The sequence below is a fragment of the Anabrus simplex genome, chromosome 6 (genome assembly GCF_040414725.1).
Source record: "Anabrus simplex isolate iqAnaSimp1 chromosome 6, ASM4041472v1, whole genome shotgun sequence".
In the NCBI taxonomy this organism is placed as follows: Eukaryota; Metazoa; Arthropoda; class Insecta; order Orthoptera; family Tettigoniidae; genus Anabrus; species Anabrus simplex.
The window spans coordinates 347808344-347825764 of record NC_090270.1 but is presented as its reverse complement, the minus strand read 5'-3'; the positions used below and the strand labels follow the sequence as shown (position 1 = coordinate 347825764).

The window sequence follows — 17421 nt, the reverse complement described above, 5'->3', positions numbered from 1 at the left end:
TCCCTCTCCATGCCGACATTTAGGGGCAGCCGCCGTCGTCGCGACGCCCCCGGGAGCGACCACCGCTTACCTGAAGGAAGTCCCATCCTTCCTCTAGCTGCCAAGGCAGAGAACTGTTCGTGGACTCTAGCCACTTTCGAATGAGAGCAAGGGACGTTCGGCCTTCAGGTGGATTTCTGCAGTAGCAAGGAGACCCACCGTAATCTGCCTCTAATAGCATTGCATAAAAGGGCATAAAGAAGGAAACATATAAATTAGGGACTAGTTTCCACGACTTGTCAGATTCCAGGTCTCTTGCTAGCTCTTTAAGTTCATTTTAGTCGCAGTATTTAGGGCCATAGGCACTTGCCTCACGGTCAGGTACCCTCTCTCACTTCCTGCTGTTTTAAGGCCCTTGTAAGGGAAGAGAAGAGAAGCCTAGTTAAAGAGGAATCCTAGAACGTCTAGGTGTATTTCAGGGCGTACCTAAAGGCCCAGACCGGAAGACAGCCGGTTAAGTCTCACAAAAGACTTTGTCTCTGACCTGTAGGAGGGAAGCACAGCCTGGTAGAAACGTCCCGCCTACCCCGGGCAACAAAGCCAGGACCGAATATCTCTAGGCCTATTCACAATCGAAAAGAAGCCCATATATAGTATATCTACACCAGGCGGTATTACTAATTGTTCCAATATTACAGCCGATCGCGTCCTCCCTCAAGTTGGACAGCTTGAGGTAGACAGAAGCTTCCGAGGGAGCTGCCTACAGAGAACAACTTCAGAAAAAATTGGATGAGAACAAGAGATACAATGATAGGACCCATCTTAAGACACCCAGGACTTATTCAGTTGGTTTTAGAACGATGTGTAGGCGGTAAGAACTGTAGGGGTAGACCAAGGTACGGACATGACAAGCACATGTAGGATGCAATAGTTACATAGAAACGAAAAGGTTGGCACAGGATAGGGTGGCGTGGAGGGCTGCATCAAACCAGTCTACGGACTGGTGACTCAAACAACAACAACAACAGTAGGCTAAGGCTATTTAAAAAAAAACAACTACCGCTACTACTATGTCGACGACGACGACTTTTACCTAACTTTCGTAACCGACCTTTGGTCTCAAAGCTGCCATTAAGTGAGAGTATGCCTCCTTAAAATAACCTACTGGCTGCGCCGAGAATCGATCACACTATTAGCAGCATAGAACGAAGACGATCGCGTGAACTGACTTCAAATAATAGTATTAAAGTTTGAGGTTACGTCGAATGTAATTACAAAAAGGCTACGCAATTACTTCTTTGACTTACAAGTACAGCGGCATACCTAACCTCAAAAAAGAATAAGGTCAGTAAAGTGCGAAACCGCGAGAATGCTATGTCCCTTTCGACGTGTAAGGAACTTTTTCTTTCTTTCTTTCTTTCTTTCTTTCTTTCTTTCTTTCTTTCTTTCTTTCTCCTGGTCCGAACGACGCCGGGAATTGCAGGAATACGTGTTGGGTTAACACGTTGGACGTTCAATTCTTACTTGCAGATGGAAATCAGGAAGGAAGGATCTAACACAGGGTAGATGCACGGTTAACACAACTTCTCTCGCCATGTGGATTCGGTGTGATTATACGGCTGGATGCCCTTCCTGACTACAACCTTCCTTCCTTCCTTCCTTCCTTCTACTACTACTACTACTACTACTACTACTACTACTACTACTCCTACTACTACTACTCAAGTTTGTGCTGTAAAAGAATACCCTGGGAAGAAAACAGGAGGATTAGGAGTCCTCTTCCCTCAAATATCAATTGAAGTACCGTAATGAGGGGTACCGAGTCATTTACATTCATGGGAGGATATGCGTAAAGGGACCTGATGGTATTTAGGCCAGCTGCGCTAGGGTTACTCTTCGTATGACTAGACCAGACCAGTACCGGTACGGTACCTCAAGATTTTTATTTTTTCTTAATTAGTTTAGGTTATCCAAGCCTAACCTGCAGTATCTTGCACCCGAAATATCTAGCATCTACCCTGTAATGAGAAGATGCAGGCCTCCTTCCCAGTTTTCAAGACTGGTGATGATAAAAGTGTGCGTAATTTAGCTTGAAGTTAGCAGATCCACGATCAGTTTATGCCCCTTTTCTCGGTTCGCTGCAATCATGTCTTAGAACAGGGTCTCCATTCTAGGCCTATCAATTCCTGCGAACTCGTGAAAGCAATCAGGTAATGAAGATGATGATTGTAGTTAATAACATTAAGAAGAGAAGTTGAGGTGTTTGTCTTCAGCAGAAAAGAGGATATAGGACCCGGGTAGCAGTGAAAGGGCGACCGTGTTAGACGCAGGATACCTAACCTCCCTATTCTTTGAATTCTAACCGGTAGTACTAAGGTAAGGAGGAAAAAGTAGGACGTACAGGTACGCAGTGTTCAGGTGCTGGGCAAATGGACGTATTATTGCCGAAGTACGAAAAATCCCTACCGGCCTAACAGGAACTAGTAGTGGTAGGTAGTGAAAAATGTTATTTACTTTACGCCCCACTAACTACTATTTACCGTTTCCGGAGACGCCGCTGAGGCGAAATTTTGTCCCGCAGGAGTTCTTCTATTTTACGTGCCCGTAAATCTACAGGCATGAGGCCGACGTGTTTGGCCATTCAAATACCAAGGGAGTGAACCGGAATCGAACTCGCCAAGTTGAGCTCAGAATGGCCTATTTAAATCCAGGACGGTAACGGTAATGATATGGGGAGTTGAGGTTAGTTCTATGGAATTCATCACTTGCCGAAAGGTCGGTCAGCCGACGTGCAGGCTACTGAAATCGAGCACTTTCCTCACGTCACCTAACCTAAAACGTCACGACACTTTCAACTAACACTTGTCGTCGAAAACGTTACTTTCTCAGTCTTATTAGGAAACCGTCTCATCTTAGGTAGAAATGCAAAGTCCTGGGAGTCAATGCTACGATTTGTCGGAACACGCGCACAAGGGTCACTCTCCTGCACTAGTACATCATCGTTCGTAAGCAAGCTTATGAGAGACGCCCAGTTACCTGCAGAGAATAGCGCACAACAGACTTGCAACTTATTACCGAACGTCGTCGTTATATCAACGGGTCAGCGATAGTATCTTATCTTACCTGAAAGAACATAAAATGAAATCATTTTTCGCCTCTTTGAAGGGCTGCTACATGCGGCGTGCGGTTGCTAGGACACGGCTTTCATTGTTATCACGACAGTGTCGATGACGTTGTTTGGAAACCATCTTCCTCGCGATTTTCTTGGCGGGCAGGGAGATTCGAACCCACGTTCCGCCCTGGCACTGATTACCCTTCTTACCTGTAATCTTACGCGAAATAGGACGTAGTAGAATGAAGAGTTAAGTATCCATGAGGGGCCTCCTACAGACAGGGCGCACTAAGCTGCACTAACCTAAAAGAAAAATAACAGCACACACACACACACACACACACACACACACACACACACACACACACACACACACACTCTCTCTCTCTCTCTCTCTCTCTCTCTCTCTCTCTCGCATAATAACAATAATAATAATAATAATAATAATAATAATAATAATAATAATAACAACCATCATCATCATCATCATCATCATCATCATCATCATCATCATCATCAGGTCAGGTCAGGTTAGGCGGGCACCTCGGAGGAAGTTAAGTATCTACAATAAACTTGAATCATGTTGGAAAGTTAAGAACATCTGGTTAGTTTCACATGTAACAAAAATCGATCAATTTCGACATTTGTGCAGCCGTAAGGCTAAAGTTGATGATAAAGGGTTATTTAGAGATCAGAATAGTAGGTAAAAAGGGAATTGAGCCAACGGCACGTGGTGTTCCCAAGCGGTCACCCATCCAAGTACTGACCACGCCCAATGTTGCTTAACTGCGGTGATCGGACGAGAACCGGTGTATTCAACATGGTATGGCCGTTGGCGAGAAAGGAAGTCTTCATAGATGCATGTGTACAGAAGGCAACGGTTATTTATTCTTTGGAGGTGGGCGGGCGCGTTGTCGAGACGAGACTTTGCTCGGAGATCGCGACGGAGGAGCGTACGAGGGCGGTACTGAGCGCGCGCGGCGGGGCGCGGCGGAACCTAACCCGAGTAGTTTTAACCTCACTTCGTCGTAACCTAACCCCAACTCGACCCAGGGCCTACATTCAATCCCAACCAATCTCCTCAAGAAAGAAAAGAAAGAAAGAAAGAAAGAAAGAAAGAAAGAAAGAAAGAAAGAAAGAAAGACCCAGGGCCCCGTGGTAGTAGTAGTAGTAGTAGTTGTTGTTGTTGTTGTTGTTGTTCTTGACGGCGGTGCGATTGTCGTTTCAAGCGGCAAAAGGACTGAATAATCCGTCCGGCTATGATGGTGTTAACGACGACGATTATTATTATTATAATTATTATAATTATTATTATTATTATTATTATTATTATTATTATTATTATTATTATGAGGTTTTCTAATTTCTTTTGACCTTAAAGTAACAATGCTAACCACTTTGATGTGATGTCCCCCTTTTCACTTGCCTTTGGTTTGCTTAAGGGTAAGAGGCTAACACAACTGCTCTTTTTTTTAAAGGTGTGGTGGCCCTGAAAAGGGCCGTTTCTTAAGAAGGGTGGTTATTCCCTGTAGCTCCTTACTTGGAGCTGGTGTATTTGGTGACTGCTTTGGTGCCCTCGCTGACGGCGTGCTTGGCCAGCTCTCCGGGCAGCAAGAGACGGACGGCAGTCTGGATCTCCCGACTAGTGATGGTGGAGCGCTTGTTGTAGTGGGCCAGACGGGAAGCTTCAGCGGCGATACGTTCGAAGATGTCGTTGACGAAGCTGTTCATGATGCTCATCGCCTTGCTGGAGATGCCAGTATCAGGGTGTACCTGTTTAAGTACTTTGTAGATGTAGATGGCGTAGCTCTCCTTCCTCTTGCGCTTCTTCTTCTTATCTCCCTTGGAGATGTTCTTCTGGGCCTTGCCGGCTTTCTTGGCGGCCTTTCCGCTAGTCTTAGGAGGCATGGTTGTCTCGTGTAGCTACTGAGAATCCAAACGAATGGCTGGGGGCACCCGGTTTCAGCGTGTATTTGAAAGAAAACGCCTGTGTCGTACTAGCCAATGGGGGCGAACTAGCTGCAGCCTCATTGGCTGGCTCGCTGGCTCGCGTAACCTGCCAGAGTACAAAACTGGTGGTCACTAGTCGGAAAAATACCATTTGGTGCGAAGCAGACTAGCAGAGCATCATGTCAGGACGAGGCAAGGGAGGAAAAGTTAAGGGCAAGTCCAAAAGCCGTTCCAGCCGTGCAGGCCTGCAGTTTCCTGTCGGGCGTATCCACCGTCTCCTCCGCAAGGGAAACTATGCAGAGCGAGTGGGTGCTGGTGCCCCCGTGTACCTGGCTGCGGTCATGGAGTACCTGGCTGCTGAAGTTCTTGAGTTGGCAGGCAATGCAGCCCGTGACAACAAGAAGACGAGGATCATCCCCCGTCACTTGCAGTTGGCCATACGTAACGATGAGGAGTTAAACAAACTCCTGTCTGGTGTGACCATTGCCCAGGGAGGTGTGCTGCCCAATATTCAGGCAGTGCTCCTGCCCAAGAAGACCGAGAAGAAGGCTTAATTGCCTTAGCCTTGGTTTCCCAGGCAAAAATTTAAAAAACGGCCCTTTTCAGGGCCACCAGCTGGTTAAGGAAAGAGTTGCTTGTCAGGCTTTATTGCTCAGTAGTAAAAGACGTATCAAAAGAGAAAGAGCAGTACAGTACATATAAGTCTCTAATAATAATAATAATAATAATAATAATAATAATAATAATAATAATAATAATAGTGAAACCAAGAAGAAGAAGAAGAAGAACAACAACAACAACAACAACAAAGAGAAGAACTGTGTTTAGTGTCCCTTCAGTAGCAACAGATGCTGGAATTTAGTGTTTAGGACAGAAAATAGCCTAGCCAACTTAAAGATATATTACACAGTTTATTTATTGAAGGAAGGAAGGAAGGAAGGAAGGAAGGAAGGAAGGAAGGAAGGAAGGAAGGAAGGAAGGAAGGAAGGAAGGAAGGTTTCATAAGAAGTACTTTTAATATCATACCAGTTTACGGTATAACCTTCAAAACTGGAGTAGGTTATCAGATTATTTATTTAATTATTTAATTATTTATTTATTTATTTATTTATTTAGAAAGAAGCCATGTGATTAGTTTCCAAATGAAAGAAAGAAAGACAGAAAGAAAGAAAGAAAGAGAGAGAGAGAGAGAGAGAGAGAGAGAGAGGATCAGATACAGATATCTAGTGTCCATTAAAAATAAACTTCAGACTAGACTTCATTACTAACGTTGAGGGCATATTTTCTTCTCTGCAGGGCTCGAGCAGAAGTGTACAGTACAGTACCTCCTAGGAAGAAGTGCTGCACAAGCAATGCTAGAGGAGTACTGGACACGGGACACTAAGCTCTTTTGAGAGGTAAGTGGTGGCCCTGAAAAGGGCCGTTTTTTTTAAACACTGCATGCCCCCTGCCGGGAGCACGCTCGGAAGAGATCTAACCGCCGAAACCGTAAAGGGTACGTCCCTGTCTCTTGAGGGCGTACACTACGTCCATGGCGGTCACGGTCTTCCTCTTGGCGTGCTCGGTGTATGTTACGGCATCCCGGATGACGTTCTCCAGGAAAACCTTGAGCACGCCACGAGTCTCCTCGTAGATTAGGCCCGAGATACGCTTGACCCCACCTCTGCGGGCGAGACGTCTGATGGCAGGCTTGGTGATGCCCTGGATGTTGTCTCGGAGCACCTTCCTGTGACGCTTGGCGCCTCCTTTGCCGAGTCCCTTTCCTCCCTTGCCTCGTCCGGTCATGGTAGATCAGTACAACAGCGAGTTCAGAGCTCGAATGTGCCAGGCCCCGCTTTTGCCTGTGCTTTTGTTGAACGAGCCTGGCCCCGGTGACGTCGGCAACTGGCTAGCGAATGGCAGCGCTGCAGCAGCACAGGGAGGGGGAAGCGAAGGAATAAAACAAGGCGAGCGGGAGCGAGCTCCTGTTATTCTCCCTGCAGCGTGTCGACAGTGAGTACCGTACGTCATGGCCCGGACGAAGCAGACTGCACGTAAATCCACCGGAGGCAAGGCCCCCCGCAAGCAGCTGGCAACCAAGGCTGCCCGTAAGAGCGCGCCTGCCACGGGTGGAGTGAAGAAGCCTCATCGGTACAGGCCCGGTACCGTGGCCCTCCGTGAGATCAGGCGCTACCAGAAGAGCACCGAGCTGCTCATCCGCAAGCTGCCTTTCCAGCGGCTCGTGAGAGAAATAGCTCAGGACTTCAAGACTGACCTGCGCTTCCAGAGCTCGGCCGTCATGGCCTTGCAGGAGGCCAGCGAAGCCTACCTGGTGGGTCTTTTCGAAGACACCAACTTGTGTGCCATCCATGCCAAGCGTGTCACCATCATGCCAAAGGACATCCAGCTCGCCCGCCGCATCCGAGGGGAGCGTGCCTAAGTCCAGAGCTAGCTTAACGCTGAACCTTTCACCAAACGGCCCTTTTCAGGGCCACCAAAATATCCCAGAAAGAGCAGTCGTAGTCTCTGAGCTAGCACGGGCAGTGAATTAAAATATTCTTTAAAAGGAAATAAATAATAATAATATAAATCTTGATGATGATGATGGTGGTGGTGGTGGTTGTTGTTGTTTCCAGGGGATGATGTGAACCTTCCAAGTGCAAGCGCAGTAGACACAAAACTTAATAATAATAATAATAATAATAATAATAATAATAATAATAATAATAACAACAACGACAAAGTATATACATCTGGATGGCGGTGGGTTTTTTTATTTTATTTTTTATTCCACAGGACGATGCGAAGAGTCCTAGAGTAATCATAGTAAAGAAAATACTGAATAATAAAGGCGATGTTGATAATAATAATAATAATAATAATAATAATAACAAAGTATATAAATCTTGATGGTGGTTGTTGTGCCAAGGGGATTAAGGAAAACTCCAAGTGCAATAACAGTAAAGAAAATACTAAATAATAATAATAATAATAATAATAATAATAATAATAATAATAATAATAATAATAATAATAAGAGAGTAGTGGGGCACTTGTGCACACTTGCCTCTTTATGAGACAGAGGTAGGAGAGAGGCCAGGGTTCACATTCAAAGACTTCATAGGCTCTTTTAGAAAGAAGGTGATGGCCCTGATAAGGGCCGTTTTTGCAACCTCCGCTCTCGTGAGAGCAAGAGGTGCACGGGTAGTGTAAGAACCTCGAGGGTTCTCACTTCCTTTTTGCAGGTGCCTTTTTAGGCGAGGCCTTGGGCTTAGCGGCCTTTTTAGGCTTAGGTGCCTTAGGTTTCTTAGTGGGCACCTTGGCGGCCTTCTTAGCCTTGGAAGGAGCCTTCTGCTTTGGTTTGGGAGCAGGAGCTGCCTTCTTCTTCTCAGCAGGCTTTTTGGAAATGGCTTTCTTGGCTGCAGCCTTGGCTCCCCCAGCCTTCTTCGCCTTGGGGATGCGCTTCTCCTTGGGGGCGGCGGACCGCTTGACAGGGGCTGCGCTGGCTTTCTCCGGCTTGGCAGCTGAGGCGAGTTTGAAGGAACCTGAAGCTCCCTTCCCCTTGGTCTGGACCAGCTCTCCGGAAGCCACAGCAGATTTCAGGTACTTCTTGATGAATGGGGCCAGCTTCTCAGAGTCCACCTTGTAGTTGGCAGAGATGTACTTCTTGATAGCTTGGAGAGAAGATCCACCTCGCTCCTTGAGGCTCTTGATGGCACTGCCCACCATCTCGGAGGTTTTCGGATGTGCAGGCTTGGTGCGAGGTTTCTTGGATGCGGAAGCCTTGTTCTTCTTGGGCGACGCCTGGGCCGGAGCCGAGGCGGGTGCGGATGCTGCCGATGCTGTTGCAGTGTCAGCCATGGTCACGGTGCGAATGATGTGTTAAATTTTCCCGAATGGCGGAGTGTATCAGGCTACTCGGACCGCGCAGGAAACAGCAGAGGCTAGCTGTCGGGTGGGCTGCGCGGCGATAAGTTGGGGACGTGCTTCCTAGCTCCTTTCTCGTGCACCCTGCGTCCCGTGGGGGCGGCGGAAGGTTTAGTTCAAGGTAGGAAGGGATAGCCAAAGGATTAATGCTGCTCCTCAAATGAAAGAAGTGCTGCCCGCCTTGTTCAGGGCGTCCTGGCGCAGGTGTGTTCCATGGACAGCATTTCCTCAGCTCCCTCTCCATGCCGACATTTAGGGGCAGCCGCCGTCGTCGCGACGCCCCCGGGAGCGACCACCGCTTACCTGAAGGAAGTCCCATCCTTCCTCTAGCTGCCAAGGCAGAGAACTGTTCGTGGACTCTAGCCACTTTCGAATGAGAGCAAGGGACGTTCGGCCTTCAGGTGGATTTCTGCAGTAGCAAGGAGACCCACCGTAATCTGCCTCTAATAGCATTGCATAAAAGGGCATAAAGAAGGAAACATATAAATTAGGGACTAGTTTCCACGACTTGTCAGATTCCAGGTCTCTTGCTAGCTCTTTAAGTTCATTTTAGTCGCAGTATTTAGGGCCATAGGCACTTGCCTCACGGTCAGGTACCCTCTCTCACTTCCTGCTGTTTTAAGGCCCTTGTAAGGGAAGAGAAGAGAAGCCTAGTTAAAGAGGAATCCTAGAACGTCTAGGTGTATTTCAGGGCGTACCTAAAGGCCCAGACCGGAAGACAGCCGGTTAAGTCTCACAAAAGACTTTGTCTCTGACCTGTAGGAGGGAAGCACAGCCTGGTAGAAACGTCCCGCCTACCCCGGGCAACAAAGCCAGGACCGAATATCTCTAGGCCTATTCACAATCGAAAAGAAGCCCATATATAGTATATCTACACCAGGCGGTATTACTAATTGTTCCAATATTACAGCCGATCGCGTCCTCCCTCAAGTTGGACAGCTTGAGGTAGACAGAAGCTTCCGAGGGAGCTGCCTACAGAGAACAACTTCAGAAAAAATTGGATGAGAACAAGAGATACAATGATAGGACCCATCTTAAGACACCCAGGACTTATTCAGTTGGTTTTAGAACGATGTGTAGGCGGTAAGAACTGTAGGGGTAGACCAAGGTACGGACATGACAAGCACATGTAGGATGCAATAGTTACATAGAAACGAAAAGGTTGGCACAGGATAGGGTGGCGTGGAGGGCTGCATCAAACCAGTCTACGGACTGGTGACTCAAACAACAACAACAACAGTAGGCTAAGGCTATTTAAAAAAAAACAACTACCGCTACTACTATGTCGACGACGACGACTTTTACCTAACTTTCGTAACCGACCTTTGGTCTCAAAGCTGCCATTAAGTGAGAGTATGCCTCCTTAAAATAACCTACTGGCTGCGCCGAGAATCGATCACACTATTAGCAGCATAGAACGAAGACGATCGCGTGAACTGACTTCAAATAATAGTATTAAAGTTTGAGGTTACGTCGAATGTAATTACAAAAAGGCTACGCAATTACTTCTTTGACTTACAAGTACAGCGGCATACCTAACCTCAAAAAAGAATAAGGTCAGTAAAGTGCGAAACCGCGAGAATGCTATGTCCCTTTCGACGTGTAAGGAACTTTTTCTTTCTTTCTTTCTTTCTTTCTTTCTTTCTTTCTTTCTTTCTTTCTTTCTCCTGGTCCGAACGACGCCGGGAATTGCAGGAATACGTGTTGGGTTAACACGTTGGACGTTCAATTCTTACTTGCAGATGGAAATCAGGAAGGAAGGATCTAACACAGGGTAGATGCACGGTTAACACAACTTCTCTCGCCATGTGGATTCGGTGTGATTATACGGCTGGATGCCCTTCCTGACTACAACCTTCCTTCCTTCCTTCCTTCCTTCTACTACTACTACTACTACTACTACTACTACTACTACTACTCCTACTACTACTACTCAAGTTTGTGCTGTAAAAGAATACCCTGGGAAGAAAACAGGAGGATTAGGAGTCCTCTTCCCTCAAATATCAATTGAAGTACCGTAATGAGGGGTACCGAGTCATTTACATTCATGGGAGGATATGCGTAAAGGGACCTGATGGTATTTAGGCCAGCTGCGCTAGGGTTACTCTTCGTATGACTAGACCAGACCAGTACCGGTACGGTACCTCAAGATTTTTATTTTTTCTTAATTAGTTTAGGTTATCCAAGCCTAACCTGCAGTATCTTGCACCCGAAATATCTAGCATCTACCCTGTAATGAGAAGATGCAGGCCTCCTTCCCAGTTTTCAAGACTGGTGATGATAAAAGTGTGCGTAATTTAGCTTGAAGTTAGCAGATCCACGATCAGTTTATGCCCCTTTTCTCGGTTCGCTGCAATCATGTCTTAGAACAGGGTCTCCATTCTAGGCCTATCAATTCCTGCGAACTCGTGAAAGCAATCAGGTAATGAAGATGATGATTGTAGTTAATAACATTAAGAAGAGAAGTTGAGGTGTTTGTCTTCAGCAGAAAAGAGGATATAGGACCCGGGTAGCAGTGAAAGGGCGACCGTGTTAGACGCAGGATACCTAACCTCCCTATTCTTTGAATTCTAACCGGTAGTACTAAGGTAAGGAGGAAAAAGTAGGACGTACAGGTACGCAGTGTTCAGGTGCTGGGCAAATGGACGTATTATTGCCGAAGTACGAAAAATCCCTACCGGCCTAACAGGAACTAGTAGTGGTAGGTAGTGAAAAATGTTATTTACTTTACGCCCCACTAACTACTATTTACCGTTTCCGGAGACGCCGCTGAGGCGAAATTTTGTCCCGCAGGAGTTCTTCTATTTTACGTGCCCGTAAATCTACAGGCATGAGGCCGACGTGTTTGGCCATTCAAATACCAAGGGAGTGAACCGGAATCGAACTCGCCAAGTTGAGCTCAGAATGGCCTATTTAAATCCAGGACGGTAACGGTAATGATATGGGGAGTTGAGGTTAGTTCTATGGAATTCATCACTTGCCGAAAGGTCGGTCAGCCGACGTGCAGGCTACTGAAATCGAGCACTTTCCTCACGTCACCTAACCTAAAACGTCACGACACTTTCAACTAACACTTGTCGTCGAAAACGTTACTTTCTCAGTCTTATTAGGAAACCGTCTCATCTTAGGTAGAAATGCAAAGTCCTGGGAGTCAATGCTACGATTTGTCGGAACACGCGCACAAGGGTCACTCTCCTGCACTAGTACATCATCGTTCGTAAGCAAGCTTATGAGAGACGCCCAGTTACCTGCAGAGAATAGCGCACAACAGACTTGCAACTTATTACCGAACGTCGTCGTTATATCAACGGGTCAGCGATAGTATCTTATCTTACCTGAAAGAACATAAAATGAAATCATTTTTCGCCTCTTTGAAGGGCTGCTACATGCGGCGTGCGGTTGCTAGGACACGGCTTTCATTGTTATCACGACAGTGTCGATGACGTTGTTTGGAAACCATCTTCCTCGCGATTTTCTTGGCGGGCAGGGAGATTCGAACCCACGTTCCGCCCTGGCACTGATTACCCTTCTTACCTGTAATCTTACGCGAAATAGGACGTAGTAGAATGAAGAGTTAAGTATCCATGAGGGGCCTCCTACAGACAGGGCGCACTAAGCTGCACTAACCTAAAAGAAAAATAACAGCACACACACACACACACACACACACACACACACACACACACACACACACACACACACACACACACACTCTCTCTCTCTCTCTCTCTCTCTCTCTCTCTCGCATAATAACAATAATAATAATAATAATAATAATAATAATAATAATAATAACAACCATCATCATCATCATCATCATCATCATCATCATCATCATCATCATCAGGTCAGGTCAGGTTAGGCGGGCACCTCGGAGGAAGTTAAGTATCTACAATAAACTTGAATCATGTTGGAAAGTTAAGAACATCTGGTTAGTTTCACATGTAACAAAAATCGATCAATTTCGACATTTGTGCAGCCGTAAGGCTAAAGTTGATGATAAAGGGTTATTTAGAGATCAGAATAGTAGGTAAAAAGGGAATTGAGCCAACGGCACGTGGTGTTCCCAAGCGGTCACCCATCCAAGTACTGACCACGCCCAATGTTGCTTAACTGCGGTGATCGGACGAGAACCGGTGTATTCAACATGGTATGGCCGTTGGCGAGAAAGGAAGTCTTCATAGATGCATGTGTACAGAAGGCAACGGTTATTTATTCTTTGGAGGTGGGCGGGCGCGTTGTCGAGACGAGACTTTGCTCGGAGATCGCGACGGAGGAGCGTACGAGGGCGGTACTGAGCGCGCGCGGCGGGGCGCGGCGGAACCTAACCCGAGTAGTTTTAACCTCACTTCGTCGTAACCTAACCCCAACTCGACCCAGGGCCTACATTCAATCCCAACCAATCTCCTCAAGAAAGAAAAGAAAGAAAGAAAGAAAGAAAGAAAGAAAGAAAGAAAGAAAGAAAGAAAGACCCAGGGCCCCGTGGTAGTAGTAGTAGTAGTAGTTGTTGTTGTTGTTGTTGTTGTTCTTGACGGCGGTGCGATTGTCGTTTCAAGCGGCAAAAGGACTGAATAATCCGTCCGGCTATGATGGTGTTAACGACGACGATTATTATTATTATAATTATTATAATTATTATTATTATTATTATTATTATTATTATTATTATTATTATTATTATTATGAGGTTTTCTAATTTCTTTTGACCTTAAAGTAACAATGCTAACCACTTTGATGTGATGTCCCCCTTTTCACTTGCCTTTGGTTTGCTTAAGGGTAAGAGGCTAACACAACTGCTCTTTTTTTTAAAGGTGTGGTGGCCCTGAAAAGGGCCGTTTCTTAAGAAGGGTGGTTATTCCCTGTAGCTCCTTACTTGGAGCTGGTGTATTTGGTGACTGCTTTGGTGCCCTCGCTGACGGCGTGCTTGGCCAGCTCTCCGGGCAGCAAGAGACGGACGGCAGTCTGGATCTCCCGACTAGTGATGGTGGAGCGCTTGTTGTAGTGGGCCAGACGGGAAGCTTCAGCGGCGATACGTTCGAAGATGTCGTTGACGAAGCTGTTCATGATGCTCATCGCCTTGCTGGAGATGCCAGTATCAGGGTGTACCTGTTTAAGTACTTTGTAGATGTAGATGGCGTAGCTCTCCTTCCTCTTGCGCTTCTTCTTCTTATCTCCCTTGGAGATGTTCTTCTGGGCCTTGCCGGCTTTCTTGGCGGCCTTTCCGCTAGTCTTAGGAGGCATGGTTGTCTCGTGTAGCTACTGAGAATCCAAACGAATGGCTGGGGGCACTTTTTTTTTTTTTTTTTTTTTTTTGTTGATATCTATTTCTCGAGAGTCCCGAGGCGCACATAGGCCTCCTTACTCATCGGTCTCTGCGAAGTCTCCGAAAGTCGGAAAACATCTCTAAAATCGCGCAATACACTAGTGGGGGAAAAGCAATCTGTCGTGGAGAAAACAGGTTCGCCACGTCAGAGATGAAAAAACCCCCTCTTCGCTTAACTAATAGTGCTCAAGTTACTAATGCTTGGTAGCAGGGTTATGGTGTGGCATGTATTCAGGTGTGGGTGAAGAAGGCATGTAGTGAGGAAGGGATGACTCTTGACTGGGTCATGTGTGCTGGGTTTCATGGCCTTGGATAATTGGCAGGGAGGTGAGAGCTGGAAGAGTAGATTTAGGATTACAGGGTCTCGGCTACTCGATCCACCGAGGGGGCCCTGTAGTGGAAGCTGGGCGGATTCCTGGGCATGTGAGGATGAGAGGGATGATTATGATGGACATGGGTGACCTGCGCACCCACCCCACAAGTTGCCGTATGGGGACCGTACAACAGGGGGGGGGGACAGGTGGGATGAGAGGGATGATTATGATGGACATGAGTGACCCGCGCACCCACCCCACAAGTTGCCGTATGGTAGCCGCACAACTGCGGGGGGGGGGGGACAGGGAGCGCTCAGTCCGATGATTATGAAGGACATGAGTGACCTGCGCACCTACCACGCTAGTTGCCGTATGGTAGCCGCACAACTGCGGGGGGGGGGACAGGGAGCGCTCAGTCCGATGATGAGCCGAGGTTCCGTTTTCGGAGCCACAGACCACGTTTGCAGGCTTGACTTGGCTGGGCTTGGCGGTGTGGAGCCTAGACGGAAACTCTTGGCTGGGAAAAATGGGGGCCAGGTACCCCAGATTGGTTGCCAGTGGGCAGGTAGCTACAGGTTGCCAAAGAGCACGTACCCTGTAGACCCCCAACCTGAGGGGAGCCAGGGAGCCCCATTGTATTTCAGGGGGACGTGATGGGGTCAAACGCACTGGGCGGACCTGGAAGCTGGTGAGCCGGCGCCTAAGTCGCAACAGGGGTAGTTTTTTAAGTGGTTAACGCCACCGACAAGTTGCGAAGTCAGGACGCACGGCTCACGGTGACAAATTTGCTCGAATGATGCCCTGGACTTGGTAGTAGGCTGCCAGACTTGCGTGAGACTTGGTGCCGGTAGCCTGGGGCAGTGATTCGTGGCTGGGTCTTGGCGGAGAGCTGTGATTGGCTGCTCGCAGTAGCGGGCGAGCGCTGAGTGATATGGCCTCTGCTGTGGCGGTGGGAGCTGGAGAGCTCCGGACTTGGCGGCCATCTTGCTGGGAGTCTTGGCTGGAGCTGCAGTGAACAACCACCCTTGGTAAGAAACGCGGAGCCGAGATGGTATGGCTCCGTCCAGGCAGAGTGCTAGGCCTGGAATCGCTGGCTGGCTGGCTGGGGGCACCCGGTTTCAGCGTGTATTTGAAAGAAAACGCCTGTGTCGTACTAGCCAATGGGGGCGAACTAGCTGCAGCCTCATTGGCTGGCTCGCTGGCTCGCGTAACCTGCCAGAGTACAAAACTGGTGGTCACTAGTCGGAAAAATACCATTTGGTGCGAAGCAGACTAGCAGAGCATCATGTCAGGACGAGGCAAGGGAGGAAAAGTTAAGGGCAAGTCCAAAAGCCGTTCCAGCCGTGCAGGCCTGCAGTTTCCTGTCGGGCGTATCCACCGTCTCCTCCGCAAGGGAAACTATGCAGAGCGAGTGGGTGCTGGTGCCCCCGTGTACCTGGCTGCGGTCATGGAGTACCTGGCTGCTGAAGTTCTTGAGTTGGCAGGCAATGCAGCCCGTGACAACAAGAAGACGAGGATCATCCCCCGTCACTTGCAGTTGGCCATACGTAACGATGAGGAGTTAAACAAACTCCTGTCTGGTGTGACCATTGCCCAGGGAGGTGTGCTGCCCAATATTCAGGCAGTGCTCCTGCCCAAGAAGACCGAGAAGAAGGCTTAATTGCCTTAGCCTTGGTTTCCCAGGCAAAAATTTAAAAAAACGGCCCTTTTCAGGGCCACCAGCTGGTTAAGGAAAGAGTTGCTTGTCAGGCTTTATTGCTCAGTAGTAAAAGACGTATCAAAAGAGAAAGAGCAGTACAGTACATATAAGTCTCTAATAATAATAATAATAATAATAATAATAATAATAATAATAATAATAATAATAGTGAAACCAAGAAGAAGAAGAAGAAGAACAACAACAACAACAACAACAAAGAGAAGAACTGTGTTTAGTGTCCCTTCAGTAGCAACAGATGCTGGAATTTAGTGTTTAGGACAGAAAATAGCCTAGCCAACTTAAAGATATATTACACAGTTTATTTATTGAAGGAAGGAAGGAAGGAAGGAAGGAAGGAAGGAAGGAAGGAAGGAAGGAAGGAAGGAAGGAAGGAAGGAAGGAAGGTTTCATAAGAAGTACTTTTAATATCATACCAGTTTACGGTATAACCTTCAAAACTGGAGTAGGTTATCAGATTATTTATTTAATTATTTAATTATTTATTTATTTATTTATTTATTTAGAAAGAAGCCATGTGATTAGTTTCCAAATGAAAGAAAGAAAGACAGAAAGAAAGAAAGAAAGAGAGAGAGAGAGAGAGAGAGAGAGAGAGAGGATCAGATACAGATATCTAGTGTCCATTAAAAATAAACTTCAGACTAGACTTCATTACTAACGTTGAGGGCATATTTTCTTCTCTGCAGGGCTCGAGCAGAAGTGTACAGTACAGTACCTCCTAGGAAGAAGTGCTGCACAAGCAATGCTAGAGGAGTACTGGACACGGGACACTAAGCTCTTTTGAGAGGTAAGTGGTGGCCCTGAAAAGGGCCGTTTTTTTTAAACACTGCATGCCCCCTGCCGGGAGCACGCTCGGAAGAGATCTAACCGCCGAAACCGTAAAGGGTACGTCCCTGTCTCTTGAGGGCGTACACTACGTCCATGGCGGTCACGGTCTTCCTCTTGGCGTGCTCGGTGTATGTTACGGCATCCCGGATGACGTTCTCCAGGAAAACCTTGAGCACGCCACGAGTCTCCTCGTAGATTAGGCCCGAGATACGCTTGACCCCACCTCTGCGGGCGAGACGTCTGATGGCAGGCTTGGTGATGCCCTGGATGTTGTCTCGGAGCACCTTCCTGT

At 47.2% G+C, this 17421-nt stretch overlaps 2 protein-coding genes and 2 non-coding genes across 4 annotated transcripts; all 4 read right to left on the bottom strand.

The window, feature by feature from the left end:
- Positions 1-3809: 3809 nt before the first annotated feature.
- Positions 3810-3928, bottom strand: LOC137501367 (5S ribosomal RNA). Its single transcript, XR_011018511.1, has one exon. It is a non-coding gene; the product is annotated as a 5S ribosomal RNA (ribosomal RNA).
- Positions 3929-4627: 699 nt separating this feature from the next.
- LOC137501247 (histone H2B) lies at positions 4628-4999 on the bottom strand. The gene has a single exon (XM_068228153.1). It carries the CDS (start codon positions 4997-4999, stop codon positions 4628-4630), a length of 372 nt encoding a protein of 123 aa, XP_068084254.1.
- A 7993-nt stretch (positions 5000-12992) lies between these two features.
- LOC137501366 (5S ribosomal RNA) lies at positions 12993-13111 on the bottom strand. Its single transcript, XR_011018510.1, has one exon. It is a non-coding gene; the product is annotated as a 5S ribosomal RNA (ribosomal RNA).
- Positions 13112-13816: 705 nt separating this feature from the next.
- LOC137501246 (histone H2B) lies at positions 13817-14188 on the bottom strand. The gene has a single exon (XM_068228152.1). It carries the CDS (start codon positions 14186-14188, stop codon positions 13817-13819), a length of 372 nt encoding a protein of 123 aa, XP_068084253.1.
- Positions 14189-17421: the final 3233 nt, after the last annotated feature.

What these genes read in the sequence shown, in the direction of transcription:
- LOC137501247 (XM_068228153.1), bottom strand. Translation starts at nt 4,999, where the DNA reads ATGCCTCCTAAGACTAGCGGAAAGGCCGCCAAGAAAGCCGGCAAGGCC.
- LOC137501246 (XM_068228152.1), bottom strand. Translation starts at nt 14,188, where the DNA reads ATGCCTCCTAAGACTAGCGGAAAGGCCGCCAAGAAAGCCGGCAAGGCC.